This window comes from Indicator indicator, chromosome 28 (genome assembly GCF_027791375.1).
Source record: "Indicator indicator isolate 239-I01 chromosome 28, UM_Iind_1.1, whole genome shotgun sequence".
NCBI classification, from domain to species: Eukaryota; Metazoa; Chordata; class Aves; order Piciformes; family Indicatoridae; genus Indicator; species Indicator indicator.
In genome coordinates, this window is record NC_072037.1 from 2,549,778 (window position 1) to 2,563,897 (window position 14,120).

General features: G+C 54.6%; 1 protein-coding gene across 1 annotated transcript in view; it reads left to right on the top strand.

Moving 5' to 3' along the window:
- ARRDC1 (arrestin domain containing 1) overlaps positions 1–9,302 on the top strand; it is a 46,210-nt gene extending 36,908 nt beyond the window's left edge. The window contains exons 3-8 of the mRNA XM_054393555.1: positions 4,092–4,142; positions 4,685–4,839; positions 5,277–5,459; positions 6,665–6,841; positions 7,004–7,415; positions 9,238–9,302. Of these exons, the coding sequence (XP_054249530.1) occupies positions 4,092–4,142; positions 4,685–4,839; positions 5,277–5,459; positions 6,665–6,841; positions 7,004–7,415; positions 9,238–9,302 (1,043 nt within the window). The remainder of the gene's footprint in view (positions 1–4,091; positions 4,143–4,684; positions 4,840–5,276; positions 5,460–6,664; positions 6,842–7,003; positions 7,416–9,237) is intronic.
- The last annotated feature ends 4,818 nt before the right edge of the window (positions 9,303–14,120 follow it).

Sequence of the window (14,120 nt, forward strand, 5' to 3'; positions counted from 1 at the left end):
CCTCTGTACAGCCCACAGCTTGGTTTGTCAAAGCTTCTGGCTCAGGAGCAGCTGAGAGAGCAGCTCTCAGAAGGAGCTGCTGCTCCCAGGTACTGCACCTTCAGAGGAAGCTCTCTCACCGCTGCCTGCTGCCAACAGCAACCTCTGTGGCAAAATCAACTTGCAAGTGAAATGAGCACATTAGATGGCCTGGGTCTTTCCTTGGAAGCTCTCAGGGCTGGAGGAACAGGGGCAAAGAGTGGTTTCCCAAGGGCTTTGTGTCCCCCTTGCTGCTTGGGGATGCTGGAGCTGCACAGCAGATGCAGCTGGGCAGGCAGAACAGCTCTGCATTCTGTGCACGATGCTGCATCTCCCCTGCTAGGATCTGGGATCTGTCCAAGGCTTGTGTGTGGCTTGCAGGGACACATTGCCATGTCCTGCCCTCGTGCAGGATGGGTGAGCACTGCAAGTGTTCCTCAGGGGGAGCTGAGGTGGCTTTTATTGCTGTTTTCCGTGCACCTGGGTGTTGGTCACACAGTGCCCTGCCCATGCTCACAGGGAGGCAGGGACAAGGGAAATTGCAGGTTTTGCCATTGGAGCAGGACCAGTCAGTGTGTGGAAATGGGAGCCCAGCCTTTAGGAGCAGCATTGCCACCTGGAGAGTTTAAAAGCTGCTGCCAACTCCCTGCCCACTGTAATGGGGGATTCAACTCAAGAGAGCCCAGCACAGAGGCATGATCACTTCCCTACTCCCCCTGCTCACACTCTTGCTGATCCAGGCCACGATGCTGGCCCAGGCATGGTCAACCTGCTGGTAAACTCCCTGTCTATGGAGGATCTCATGGTTGGCATAAAGATGCCTCTCTCTCTTTAGGGGAAGGAGAATGTGGGTTGGAAGGAGCAGATCTGCAAACAAGAGCTACTGCTGATTGCCTGCAGCATCTCTCTGCTTAATGGAGTGGAGAATGGAGCTCGCTGCATTCTGTGGCTCACTGCTTAGTACAGGGCTGAGGTCTGGGCTCTCATGACTGTGAGCAAAGCAGTGCTGCAATGCCCTTGGTCCATGTGAGCTGTGACAGGGCACAACTTCAGTCTGAGGTAGCTGGGCTTGGCTATGATGAGCAGGAATGGCCTTTTCCAGCCCTCGTGGGCAGCTTGTTGTAGGCAAGAGCTGCAGGAGGGATTTGCAGCTAGGGTCACAGCAAGTCTGAGGCTGCTGTGAGCCAAGAGGTCTCAGGGTGCTTGTCTGACCTATCAGGATGGTCCACACTGACCTGTGAGCAGTCCTTGTCTGGTGATTTACTCAGAGGCTGGGCTGCCAGTATGAAAACTGGGCCACCAAGTCAGGCAGTGGCTCTGACAGCCAAGCCATGTCCTCTGCAAGGCGTGCTGGCCATGCTTCTTGCTGGGAGAGCACATTGCCTTGCTCTGTGCTGCTGTTGAGAGCAACCCTCAGGACCTCTGGTTTTCTGCAGGGACTTAAAAACCATGAACATGAAGTGCTTGCAGGGTCACTTCCAGCCCAGCCTTCTGTTGGTACACACAAGCTGGGCAGGGGCTTGATGACCTTACTAGCTTGTGCTGCCTGTAATAGAGAAGAGGGGCTTCTACTCTGTGGACTCTGTAAGCTATTCCTAAGGGTCCTAGAAAGGCTGTGAAGCTTCATGCTCCTAGACTTGAAAACACTCTCTGCATGTTCACTTGGGGCTCTGCAGGTCAGGCAGCAGGAAAGTCACCAGGCCTTTGTGGAAACCCAGTGCCCACTACCCTCTGGGATTCCCATCTCCCTTCCTTTCACATTGCTCCCTTTCCTTTTCAGACAGAACAAGTCATAGAATGGTTTGGACTGAAAGGGACCTTAAAGATCATCCAGTTCCAGCCCCCACCTTCCACTAGCCCAGGTTGTTCAAAGCCTTGAACACTTGCATAGAGGAGGCATCCACAACCACCCTGGGTAACCTGTTTCAGTGTCTCCCCACCCTCACTCTCAAGAATTTCTTCATCATCTCCACTCTCAATCTCCCCTTCAATCCATTCCCTCTCATCCTGGCACTCCCAGCCCTTGTCAAAAGTCCCTCCCCAGCTCTCCTGGAGCTCCTTCAGGTCCTGGAAGGCTGCTCTAAGTTCTCCTTGGAGCCTTCTCTTCTGCAGGCTGAACAGCCCCAACTCTCCCAGCCTGTTCCCACAGAGGAGGTTCTGCAGCCCTCTGATCATCTCTGTGGCCTCCTCTGGACCCTCTCCAGCAGCTCCAGGTCCTTCTTGTGCTGGGGGCACCAGAACTGGATGCAGTGCTGCAGGTGGGGTCTCAGCAGAGCAGAGCAGAGGGGGAGAGGTCCTCTTAGTGCAATGCAGAAGCAGCACTGGAGAGCTGATATACTCCAGTTGATTGATTCCCATTCCCCAAGTAAGGATAAAGGGTCCAAGATGGGCGTTGGATGGTGCCCAGGAACAGGCCCTGGGTTAGTCAGATCATTGCTATTAGGCAGTGTCTGCCCCATAACCAAGAGGCAGAGGCACTGCTGCATCTCAAGGCTTTGCCTTCAGGCAGCCTTTACCCCAGGAAAGGTGAAGCTGCTGCACAGCTCCGTGCCTGTCCCAGCTCCTCAGTTCCCCAGGCTGGCAGGCAGGGCCGTGCCTGGCTGTGGGCCTCCACCTGGTGACAGGAGCGGGGGTTGCATTTTAGCCTACATAAGCCGGGCTGGTTGGGGGGCCCCGGAGGGCAGTCACCAGGGAGACGTCCTGGGTGGGGCGCTGGGAAGCAGCAAGCCCTGACAAAGGCTGCAAACAGACATCTCCTGCCTTCCTCCTGCCTGCCTGTGCTGCCGGCTGCATTGTTTGGTCTGCCTTTGTGCTGCAGGCAGGATGCACAGGAGCTGGGGGGGCTTCAGCAAACTGGGAGGTGGCTGAGCAAGCAGGGGGGCAGCTTCTCCTAACCTGAAGGCAACACCAAGCCCAGCCTATTCTGCCTGGATGGCAGGGGTGTGTGTGGGGGTGGGGGGAGTGGGGGGGTGGGGTGGAATTTACCCTTCTCTTTTCCCACCTTCCCTCGTGGTGTAATCCACTTTTGCATTCCTGCCAGCTCTGCAGAGCCAGCATTGCCAAGGGGCAAGCTGTCTCCTCTGTCTTACATCAACAAAAGAGCCAAATTTGGAGTCTTTGTATCTCCATCAACAACCCTACCCTGCAGAATAAACACAGCATCATTCCAGAGGTACCCAGGCCTCCCAGGAAACCTCTCCTCCTTACACATGTTTAACAGATGTGGATAAACATCAGGAGTTTTCTTGTTGAGAGCAACTTTGGGATCCCACTCTGGGTCCAGTTCAGCCCTCATGCTGCCTTGGGAGGGGATCTGGAATCTGTGTGGGAGTGCCAGAGGGTGGATGGGGCTGACGGGTTGGAGTCTGTAGCAGTTTTAGCCATGTGCTGAGGCTTGGCTCTAGGCTGAGCCCTCAAGGCCACCACTGCAGAGTGGGATGTGCTTGAAGAAAACCAGTGTGGAGGTTTTAACATTATGGAGATCTTTTCCTCAGCTATAAGCAGCTGAGCTGAGGTCCCTTCTTGGGACCAGAGTGGGGATTTAGGGCCGAGAGGTGGACCTCTGGTTCCAGCTCCAGAACACTCCCCAGGCTGTGTGGAGCTTAGCATGTGGCTAAGGCTATGGCACCTTGATGCCCACCAGACCTCTTTACCACTCTTAACAGTGCCTGTGCTTTCTCACCTTTCCCTGACTGGCTGTGGCCTGCTTCAAAGGAGACAAACACACAGCATCCCTTCCCCATGCCCTGTGTCAGTAATCTGGGGCTAACCACTTGCTGTGGCACTGGGGTCCCTTAAACCCTGCCCCAAACTCCCTTACTTCCAGGGTATCTTAGCTAGAAGCAGTCACCGAGCACAGAGTCATCTCTGTCCCAAGGAGAGGCAGGTGGCAGCAGATGCTCCTGTTGAGTAAAGCACTGCTCTTTGGATCTGGAGTTGTCCAGTGGGCTGTAGGCAGCTGAAGAAGTTGTGTGTGGTTGGTGGCCTCTCTCTCCACATCACCTTCTCCAGATCATCACACAATTCCAAGGCAGTGGCCTCTCCCACTTACCTTCTACTCTTCTTTCCTGCAGGGGTCCTGACAGCTGGAGAGCACAACTTTCCCTTCCAGTTCCTGCTGCCAGGTATGATGCAGATAAATGGTTGAAGGCACTTCCATGGAAGCCTTGGCTCTTACAGACCCTCAAGCTGTGCTGCACAGGACTTGGGCTGGGTGGCAGAGGCAGGCTGGCATCTTGGCTGGAGGTGCTACAGGGAGCATAAGGTCAAGCACAGATAGCAGAAGAGCTTAGACAAGCAGTGGGTACCTTCAGCACTGATGCAGAGCCAGGTCTGATCTGTCACTGATGCCTCTCCAAGCATGACCCTGCAAGCTCTCTGGGTTGTGCAGGGGTCCTGGCCTGTGGCTGGCCAGAGAGAGGATCTCTGCTCTTGCACATCTGGTTGTGGAGGATGCCTCCTGTAAGGAGGTTGCAGCAAGGTCTCCAAGTGACCAATATGTCCACCCCCAGATGTTTCTGAGGGAATCTCCATGTGCTCTGTCTCTCAGGCACTTGCAGAACTCCTCAGGTGATGAGGAAAGCTGCTTAAAGGGACTGCACTTCTAGTTCAGAAACACTTGGCCTGACTCAGCCTTATGATCCTTCCCTTTCTTTCTTGACTCCAGCCTCTGCTCCTACATCATTTGAAGGCCCATTTGGCAAGGTCCTCCACCAGGTGAAAGCTGTGATAGACACACCTCGCTTCTCCAAGGACTACAAGTGCAACAAGATCTTCTATGTTCTCTGCCCTCTCAACCTGAATGACATCCCTGACATCGAGGTAAGCACAAGGAGCAGCATGGCTGGGAATTGCCAAGGCTTCAGCTCTTGTCCTTGTCCTGCTGCTTGCCTGGGGAATAACTGTGTGCTTGGACAACCCTCTGCTGCATGCCCTGAATGTGCAAGAGCAGGACAAGGACTCGGTCTGTCCTGCCTGGCCGTCAGTCCCTGCTCCAGGTGATTTCTGTCTCCTTGCAAGATTCAGGTGAATTTTCAGCATGTGGAGAGGTGTTGGCCAGTAGCACCAGGTGCTTGTAGAGACCTGGGATTGGGGAATTGGCTGTGAAGGGAAGAGTCACTCATGGGATAACAAACACTGGGGGTGGGATGGAGAAGTGAGACCTTGCTGACGTTAGCTTGTTTTGGATCTCTGAGTGTTTTCCTGGAGATTCTTGGTGTCTCCTGAGCCAACACCTGTGTCTCTCTGCTGTCCTGCAGCAGCCCAACACTATGTCAATCACCAAGAAGTTCAACTACAAGCTGGTGAAAAGTGGCAACATTATCCTGACAGCCACCTCGGATCTGAAGGGCTACATCGTGGGGCAAGCGATCCAGCTGCGCACCGACATAGAGAACAAGTCAGGCCGGGACACCGGGGCCGTGGTGGCCAGCCTGCTCCAGGTAGGCATCCACAAGGCTCATTCTTCACCTTCTGCTGGACCCTCACCCAGCTGAGGCCTCTGTGAAACTGGGACAGCTCTCACCAGTCTGCATCTCTGCTGCAGGGAGGAGGCCAGACCTCTGCCCAGCTCTGCTGTTCCCTTGCCCAGCTCTGCTGTTCCCTTGCCCAGCTCTGCTGTTCCCTTGCCCAGCTCTGCTGCTCCCTTGCCCAGCTCTGCTGCTCCCTTGCCCAGCTCTGCTGCTCCCTTGCCCAGCTCTGCTGCTCTCTTGCCCAGCTCTGCTGCTCCCTTGCCCAGCTCTGCTGCTCCCTTGCCCAGCTCTGCCTTGCTGTGGAAAGATGTGGTGGAATTTTGTTGCTTGAACCAGCTCAGTCTGTCACACAACGAGGGGAGTTTTGCTCTGTAATGTGCACGTTAGGCTTGGGCTGATCTGTTGGAGAGCAGCTCTGGGAAAAAGGAACTGGGAGTCCTGGTGGACAACAGGATGACCATGAGCCAGCAATGTGCCCTTGTGGTCAAAAGGCCAGTGGGATCCTGGGGTGTATCAAGAAGAGTGTGGCCAGCAGGCCAAGGGAGGTTGTCTTCCCCCTGCACTCTGCCCTGGTGAGGCTACATCTGGAGCAGTGTCCAGTCCTGGGCTCCCCAGTTCAAGGACAGGGACTTGCTGGAGATGGTGCAGGAAAAGGCTATGAAGACAGGGGACTGAAACATCTCTCTTATGAGGAAAGACTGAGAGACTTTGGGCTTTTTAGTCTGGAAAAGGATCATCAATGCTTATAAATCCTTCAAGGGTGGGTGCCAGGAGGATGGGACCAGTCTTTTTAAAGCGGTGTCCAGTGTCAGGACAAGAGGCAGCAAACACAAACTTGAACATAAGAAGTTCCATCTAAACATGAGGAGGAACTTCTTTAATTGAAGGGTGGTGGAGCCCTGGAACAGGCTGCCCAGAGAGGTGGTGGAGTCTCCATCTCTGGAAACATTCCAAACCCTCCTAGACGTATTCCTGTGTGACCTTCTCTAGGTGACCTTTCCTGAGCAGAGGGGTTGGACTGGATGATCAACAGAGATCCCTTCCAGCCCCTATCATTCTGTGATTCTGCATGTGACAAAGCAGTTGGGTGGTTTTGTGTCCTGGCTTATGTTTGGGGGGGACAGAAGCCCCTCTGCAGCCTGGCTGCTAGCTGCTGCTTTCTCCTGTCTGGACAGAAAGTGGCTTACAAATCCAAGCGCTGGATTTACGACCTGAGGACCATTGCTGAGGTGGAAGGCTCAGGAGTGAAAGCCTGGAAGCACGCAGAGTGGAAGGAGCAGATCCTCGTTCCAGCACTGCCCCAGTCCATTCTGCAGGGCTGTAGCCTCATCCATATTGACTACTACATCCAGGTGAGTACCTCAGTGCTCCTGGGGAGCTGCAGTGGGCCAGGCTGCAGCTTCTGTGCTGAGCTGAATTGCTGAGCTCCACAGCTGTGTGGCCCCTGGGTCAGGTGAACCTTCCCAGGGCAGTGTCTGATGAAGAGGATGCCACTGTGTTTTCTTCTCTTCCAGGTTTCCCTCAAGTCACCAGAGGTTTCTGTCACTCTGCCCATTTACATTGGTAACATTGCTGTGAACAGGGTCCCCCTGAGCCCATCCTGCTCTATCCAGCACATCCCCTCTGCAGTGGTCCCCAGTGCCCCCCCGGAGGAAGAGGAGGCTGCAAGTGGCTATCACCCAATGGACAATGTCTCGATCCCCACCAAAAGCCACTCCCAGCAGCAGCCATTCAGCTACGCCCCAGGACTGAGCTTCCAGGAGCTGAGGGGGGACTCGGAGCAGACAGGCTCCCCAAGCCACCCCACGCTCTGCCTGTCCACAGGAGCCACTGTCCCTTACTACGCAGAGGGGAACGTGGTGCCCGTCCCCACCGCCAGCTCCCTCATCCTGCCTCCGGAGTACAGCACCTGGGGCTACCCCTACGGTGAGCAGCCCATGGCCCAGGGCTGACCGGGCTGGGGGGTGGCTGGAAACATCTCCTACCACCAGAGTCTCTGCTGACTGTGAGCAGGGTGGGCATAGAGAGGTCAGCCTGCTGGGGGCTGATGTCAGAGGAGATCACAAGAAAACCGGGGAGGGACTTTTTGCAAGGGCTTGTAATGATAGGACAAGGGGGAATGGATTGAAGCTGGAAGAAGGGAGATTTGGACTGGAGGTTGAGAAGTTCTTGACAGTGAGGGTGATGAGACACTGGAACAGGTTGCCCAGGGAGGTTGTGGATGTCCCCTCCCTGGAGATGTTGAAGGCCAGGCTGGAAAAGGCCATGAGCAGCCTGGTCTAGTGGAAGATGTCTCTGCCCATGGCAGGAGGTTGGAACTAGATGATCTTTAAGGTCCCTTCCAACCCAAACCATTCTGTGCTTCTCTGAATCTATGAGACCATGAGACCTCTCTTCCTGCTTTAGTTTAAGAGAAGTCCTCTCTTAGAGCTGCAGAAGCCAGCTGTCTGCTCCCATGTCTGCAGCCATGCCTGGGCTGGTCCTGAGAGGATCTCCCTCTTCCTAAATGAGCTCACAGCCTCCCACTGCTAGAAAAAGTTTCTTGGCTTGTGATGAGGCTGGTGGGAGCAGAGCCAGGAAAATGATGTAACCAAAATCTTCTGTTTGACTTGGAGTGGGCCTGCAGCTGGTCTGAAAGCACAGGCTATGGGGGTGGGAACTGAGAGACTCCAGGGTGGAAGAGCTTGGGGAAATCCTAGCATGCTGGATTGGTGCAGCAGTGCTTGTCCCAGCAGCTGGACTGGTGCAGCAGTGCTTGTCCCAGCAGCTGGACTGGTGCAGCAGTGCTTGTCCCAGCAGCTGGATTGCTGCAGCAGTGCTTGTCCCAGCAGCTGGATTGGTGCAGCAGTGCTTGTCCCAGCAGCTGGACTGGTGCAGCAGTGCTTGTCCCAGCAGCTGGATTGCTGCAGCAGTGCTTGTCCCAGCAGCTGGACTGGTGTAGCAGTGCTTGTCCCAGCAGCTGGACTGGTGCAGCAGTGCTTGTCCCAGCAGCTGGACTGGTGCAGCAGTGCTTGTCCCAGCAGCTGGATTGCTGCAGCAGTGCTTGTCCCAGCAGCTGGATTGCTGCAGCAGTGCTTGTCCCAGCAGCTGGATTGCTGCAGCAGTGCTTGTCCCAGCAGCTGGATTGCTGCAGCAGTGTCTCTTAGCACTGAAGGGAGGAGACACCCTCTTTGTCCCTTCAGCCCTGGCTTGAGGCACATGGAGATCTGGAGTTGTTGGAGTACCTGAGGATGCTTGTGAAAGAAGGGGAGAAACTAAAGAGAGCTCTGAGTGCTGATTTTAACCCCTGGAGGTGTCAGGGCAGGGTGAGAGAGGCTGGTTCAAACTGTGTGTGCACACAGCAGGGCTTTTGTAGGGCCCTAGGGACAGAGGGCCTGAGGACAGCATCACAGAGGGGCAGGGCTTTGGAGGGACCTGTCTCAGGGGGATGGGGCCAGCCTTTTTTCAGTGGTGCCCAGTGACAGGACAAGGGGTAGTGGGCACAAACTGGAACATGGGAAGCTCCATCCAAACAAGAGGAGGTACTTCTTTAATTTAAGGGTGATGTTGCACTGGAGCAGGCTGCCCAGAGAGGTGGTGGAGTCTCCATCTCTGGAGTCATTCCCAACCCACCTGGATGTGTGACCTTCTCTAGGTGCATGACACATGTGCATGGTAGCTTTACTCTGCACCCAGGTACATCAGCTGGGCTGAAGGGCCTCTCCCAAACACCTTTCATAACTGCTCTTACTCTTTCTTTCCCTCACAGAGGCACCTCCCTCCTACGAGCAGAGCTGCAGCAGTGCCAACTCCAGCATCAGCAATGGCAATTAGCCCTTCCCAGCTTCGAGCCCCGCTGGCACTGCCCACCCCGGGCACCATGGTTCATCTGCCTGCTGCAAAGGCTGCTACAGCACAAGGTGGCTTCTTATCTCCCTGGCTGCTCCGTGGGGTCAGTGGCACAGCCCAGGATGGGCTTTTGAAGTCTCTTTCTAGGGAGGAGGGGAAAAGAAAACCCAAACAAACAGAGGAGCAGCCAGAGCAGCCTGTGTGTGCACGTGTAGGAGGGGTCTCCTGCTGCCTCACCCAGTGCTGGAGAGCTGGTTCTGCCCCCGGGGTGCCCTCTGCAGCAGCCTGTGTTTAAAGTACTGTAGCCAACACTAACTGCTTTCCTACCCAAGCACCTGTGATGCCTTATTTGAAACGCTCCTGGCTGGGCATGTCTCCACTCTAGGTGAGGGCTGGGCTCTGTGGACTTTCTCCCTTCTCTCTTTAGGGGCCATGTGCTCTCCAGAAATGGTTTTTGACGGCCTTTCTTCTCGTCCTCATAGGTCCTAAGGGTAGGTGAAGCAGGAGGTTTCTTGGAGTGAGCAGGTTCAGAAGGTCAGGGACTCTTCCAAAGCCAAAAGCACAAGCCCTGGCTGTCACTGTGCCCTGGGGTGACTGCCCAGCAGCCCTTGGTCCTCTCTCTGCATAAACTGAGAGGAGAGCAGGCTCTGGCAGCAGGGAGCTTGCCAGGGTGTTGCTCATCACCCTAGAAGCCCTGGTGAGCTGTGGAGAGAGAGCCTGCTGGTACCATGGGGTGCCCACCAGCCAGCTCCTAGCCTTTGTTACCAAAGGCAGCTTTTCACAAACCCCATGGGGACCCCGCTTCCTGCCAGACCACAGCACCCAGGATGAGCAGCACTGAGCCTGCAAGCTGGGCACCAGCTCCCTGTGCCCCATCTGCCACCCCTGCAGGCTGCCCTCTCCATCCCTGCTGCTGCTGTCTTTGGCAGGCCAGATTTACACGACAATCAAGTTACAAAATCTGTCCAATGCTACCTCTGAGTCTGCCCAAGGGCCCTGTGGGTGGAAGCCCTTCCCTGGGGGTGTCCCTACCTCCAGGCTCAGCCTGGCATCTGGCAGGAGTGGGCCAGGCTGCCAGGGCAGAGCACGAGGGCACGTGGCCTGGGGACCGTGCTCCCTGCGGGCCGGTGCTGGTTCACTGCCTGTCCCCTGAGCCACCTCTGGGGCCACGGAAAGGAGCAAGAGGGGACACAAAGTGCTACTGCTCAGCTGCAGCCTGTGCTGGAGCTGGCAGGTGGGGGGAAGAAGCTGGTGGATGCAAACCAATGTGGTTTTTTTTTTTTGTTTTCTTTTGCTCTTTGGTTTCTTGAACCCTCCCTCGTGTTGATCTTTTTGAGTATTGACTGCCCAAAAGCTGAGGAAACCACAAACCAGACAGATCCGAGCCACAGGCGTCCTGCCCCGGCTCAAACTGTGCACTGCAGACCCCTGAGACTGCCTCATGCTGGGTGGGCAATACCTGAGGAACCTGTTAGGAGCATTACAGCCTCTGCACCCCTGCTGGCAGGCAGCTGGGGCCAGGCCCTGCTTTGCACTCCTCCTCTGCAAACGCTTTTTATTTTGTTTTATCTCTTCTTTTTTAAGTGTTTGAAGCGCTTTAAGGGTAACCTAGAGAAGGTGTTCGGAGCAGTGCTGGCACAACATGCACCAATGGTGAGAGAATGATTGTCATTGACCCTGACTAGATATAAATATATATAAATATATATATATATATATATATATATATAAGAGATGAAGGTTTGTTTTTAATGACTGAATTCAGAAATACAAATTTTAATGCTGTATTTAATAAATTATTCTAAGAGAAACTCTGTGCTGCTTCATCCCTCGCTGATGCTCATCCATCTGCCTGTTCATGCCAAAGCCAGGGCTGCACTTTGCACCACATCTCTCCATGGCTTTTCAATCCCTCCAGGGATGGGGACTCCTCCACTGCCCTGGGCAGCCTTTTCAGGGAAGGAATTGTTCCTCATGTCCAACCAAAACCTCCACAGGTTGCAGCTTAAAGCCATTTCCTCTCATCCTGTCCTTGTTACTTCAAAGAGAAGATCAACCCCCACCTGGCACCAGCCTCCTTTCAGGGAGCTGTAGAGAGCCAGAAGGTCTCCCCAGAAGGTCTCAGCCTCCTTGTCTCCAGGCTGAACAACCCCCAGTTCCCTCAGCTGCTCCTCCCCAGCCCTGTTCTCTAGACCCTTCCCCAGCTTTTTCCCTTTCTGGACCTGCTCCAGCACCTCAATGTCCTTCTCAAAGTGAGGGGCCCAAACCTGAACCCAGTATTTGAGATGTGTCCTCACCAGTGCTGAGCAGAGGGGCACCATCACTCCCCTACTCCTGCTGGCCACACCATGGCTGTTGGCCCCCTGAGCACACACTGGCTCATCTTCAGCTGGCTGTTGACCATTGTCCCCAGGTCCTTTTCCACCAGGCAGCTTTCCAGCCACTCTGCCCCCAGTATTTCCAGATGGCTGGAGGGAGTTTGGCACCAAGTGGACTCAGCTCTGCTGTTTCTCAGCCCCATGTCCTATGGGTCTTGGGCAGTGCTGTCCGGAGAGGTGGGTTGGTGGGGAGGGAGGGGAGAGTGGACTCTCCCTTCCATAGAATGGAGAGGGAAGGGCTGAAGACCTGCAGCCCAGGCCCTCTCCTAAAGAGCTGTTTGGAATAAACTCATCAAAAATGGAAGGTGGCTCCTCCCCACCCCCAGAGTTTGGTGATGCCATGGCTGAAGCATGTAGGTGTTGCCTAAAGGTTGTTCTGGCAAGCAGCCTGTGGTGTCATCTGTCTTGGACATGAGGATTCTTCTTCACTCTCTGCTCAACGTAGGCTTCTGCCCAGCTTTCATGAAGGCTCTCTCCTTTGGCTGGTGGTTGGTGCCTGCTGTGAAAAACACTCTTGATATGCAGGGGTCAGAGGCAGGGGTGTGGCTGTCACAGTGTCCCTTCCTGCTGCTCTTCCTCCCAGTCAGTTGAACACAGTTTGTCTGGCTCAGCCTGTGACCCCTGTGGCCTTCCATGCTGTCAGCTCCTTTCAGACCTCAGCCCAAATCCCTTCCACACCTCTGCAAAAATTCCTGTGAGCTGCCATTGCTTCTGGATTTGCCAAGTTGTACTACAGGCTCCTGACCCAGCCAGGGTCTGGGAGAGGCAGCCTGGGCCAGGACCAAGTTGCTGGTTTCTTGTTCTCCATTCCTGAAGCTAAGCTGCTGGTGATGTGTCCAGGCCATGTTGCTTGGCTGGAAAACTGGAATGCTGCTTGGTTACTGTGGCCAGAGCCACTGGGATGCTCTTCTAGACCCCCAGCCAGTGTCTGTCCTCCTCATTTACCCTTTGCAGTTGGGAATGCACCATTCCTGGTGGGGACTGTGGAAAGGAGAAGCCAACTGTGTCTCACATAGCCCCTGTGCCTCTGCAGTGCTTCTGTGCACCTGAGCTTGCTCTCCCAAACCATGGAATGCTTTGATTTGGAAAGCACCTTTCAAAGTCATCTAGTCCAACCCCCCTGCAGTGAGCTGGACATCTTTCAAACAGATCAGGTGGCACAGAGTCCCTGTCCAACCTGACCTTGAAGGCTTCATGCCTGCATATTTGCTACAGACTGGTCCTTCAACTCTTACTGTACACAGTGTCTGCTTGGCAAAGCAAGGGGCAAGCTCCTCACTGGTGAGGAGTGTCCATCTCCACTGGCTGCTGTGGAGGGAGCAGGAAGGAGCTGGAGCTAGACCTTGTGGTGGTCCTTGTTCTGTTGTGTGCTAGAGCTTGGGCAGGCACAGCTCCTGCAGGGAGAGGCCTCTCAGATGCTGGAGGTGGCTCTGGCCAGGCAGCAGGAGGGTATCTCCCTCAGCTTGTCTCTGAGCAGCCCCCTGTTGTGCCCATGGGCAGAAATAACCAGCAAAGCTCTGTGGTTTCCAACGTCCTGCCCAGCCAGGCCTGGCCCCCAGTGCTGCAGCAGCAACCCAAAGCCTGACACAAAGAGCTTTGTCTGTTTCAAGGACCAGCACTTCAGGATGGAGGAGGTAGTCCAGCTCTTCTTAAACCCACCCATGGCCATGGCCCCAGCACACTGCAGCAGCAAGGTCCTTGGGGTGTTTGGCTCCTTCAGATGAGCTTGGTGGAGCAAACCCAGTGTCTGGGTGTGAGTGTGGTCCCCTCCAGGGAGGGTGAGTGGCCAATGCTGCTGTCTTTGGCCTTGCTGCTCTGCAGCCTCTCCAGCTTCCACCTCTGTAAGTCCTGGGAAGCTCCTGTAGGCCCTGGGTCATCCCTGTCTCCCTGAACTCTGGAATGACGAGATAAAAAAGGTCATTTTCTGCCCCCCAGCTGTGGGCAAGAAACTTCATTGCTCAGGAATTCATTCAACCTCCTGGCTCAGATTTGTCAGCAGTAAAAACTGCTTTGGTGTTGTGGGGAAGGGAAGCAGTGGGGTGCAAGTGAAGTTTGTTTGCTGATGGTTTCCAAACTTGGCATTCAGGGGAAAATACCAAAATTATCATTTGTCTTTTTTTAATTTATTTTTCCCCTCTTGCTGCTTCCTTTCCACCCTCCAATGCTTTGCTTTTGTCCCACTCTCCGCATGGGCCATCTCCATGGTTTTGGCTTTTTTTCCATGCTTGTGTCCTACCAAAGTCCACTTTGGCACCTGCTGTCCCTCTGCCTGCAGGAGATGGGGAAAGAGGAGATGAGGGACATGAAACTTCTTCCTTTTTTTGTTGGTTGTGATTAGTTTTTTTTTTTCTTTCCCCTTAACTTTCAGTGGTTTGGTACAAGTAAATATTTTCTGCTAGGAAGTTTTCCTGTTGAGCCAGCACAA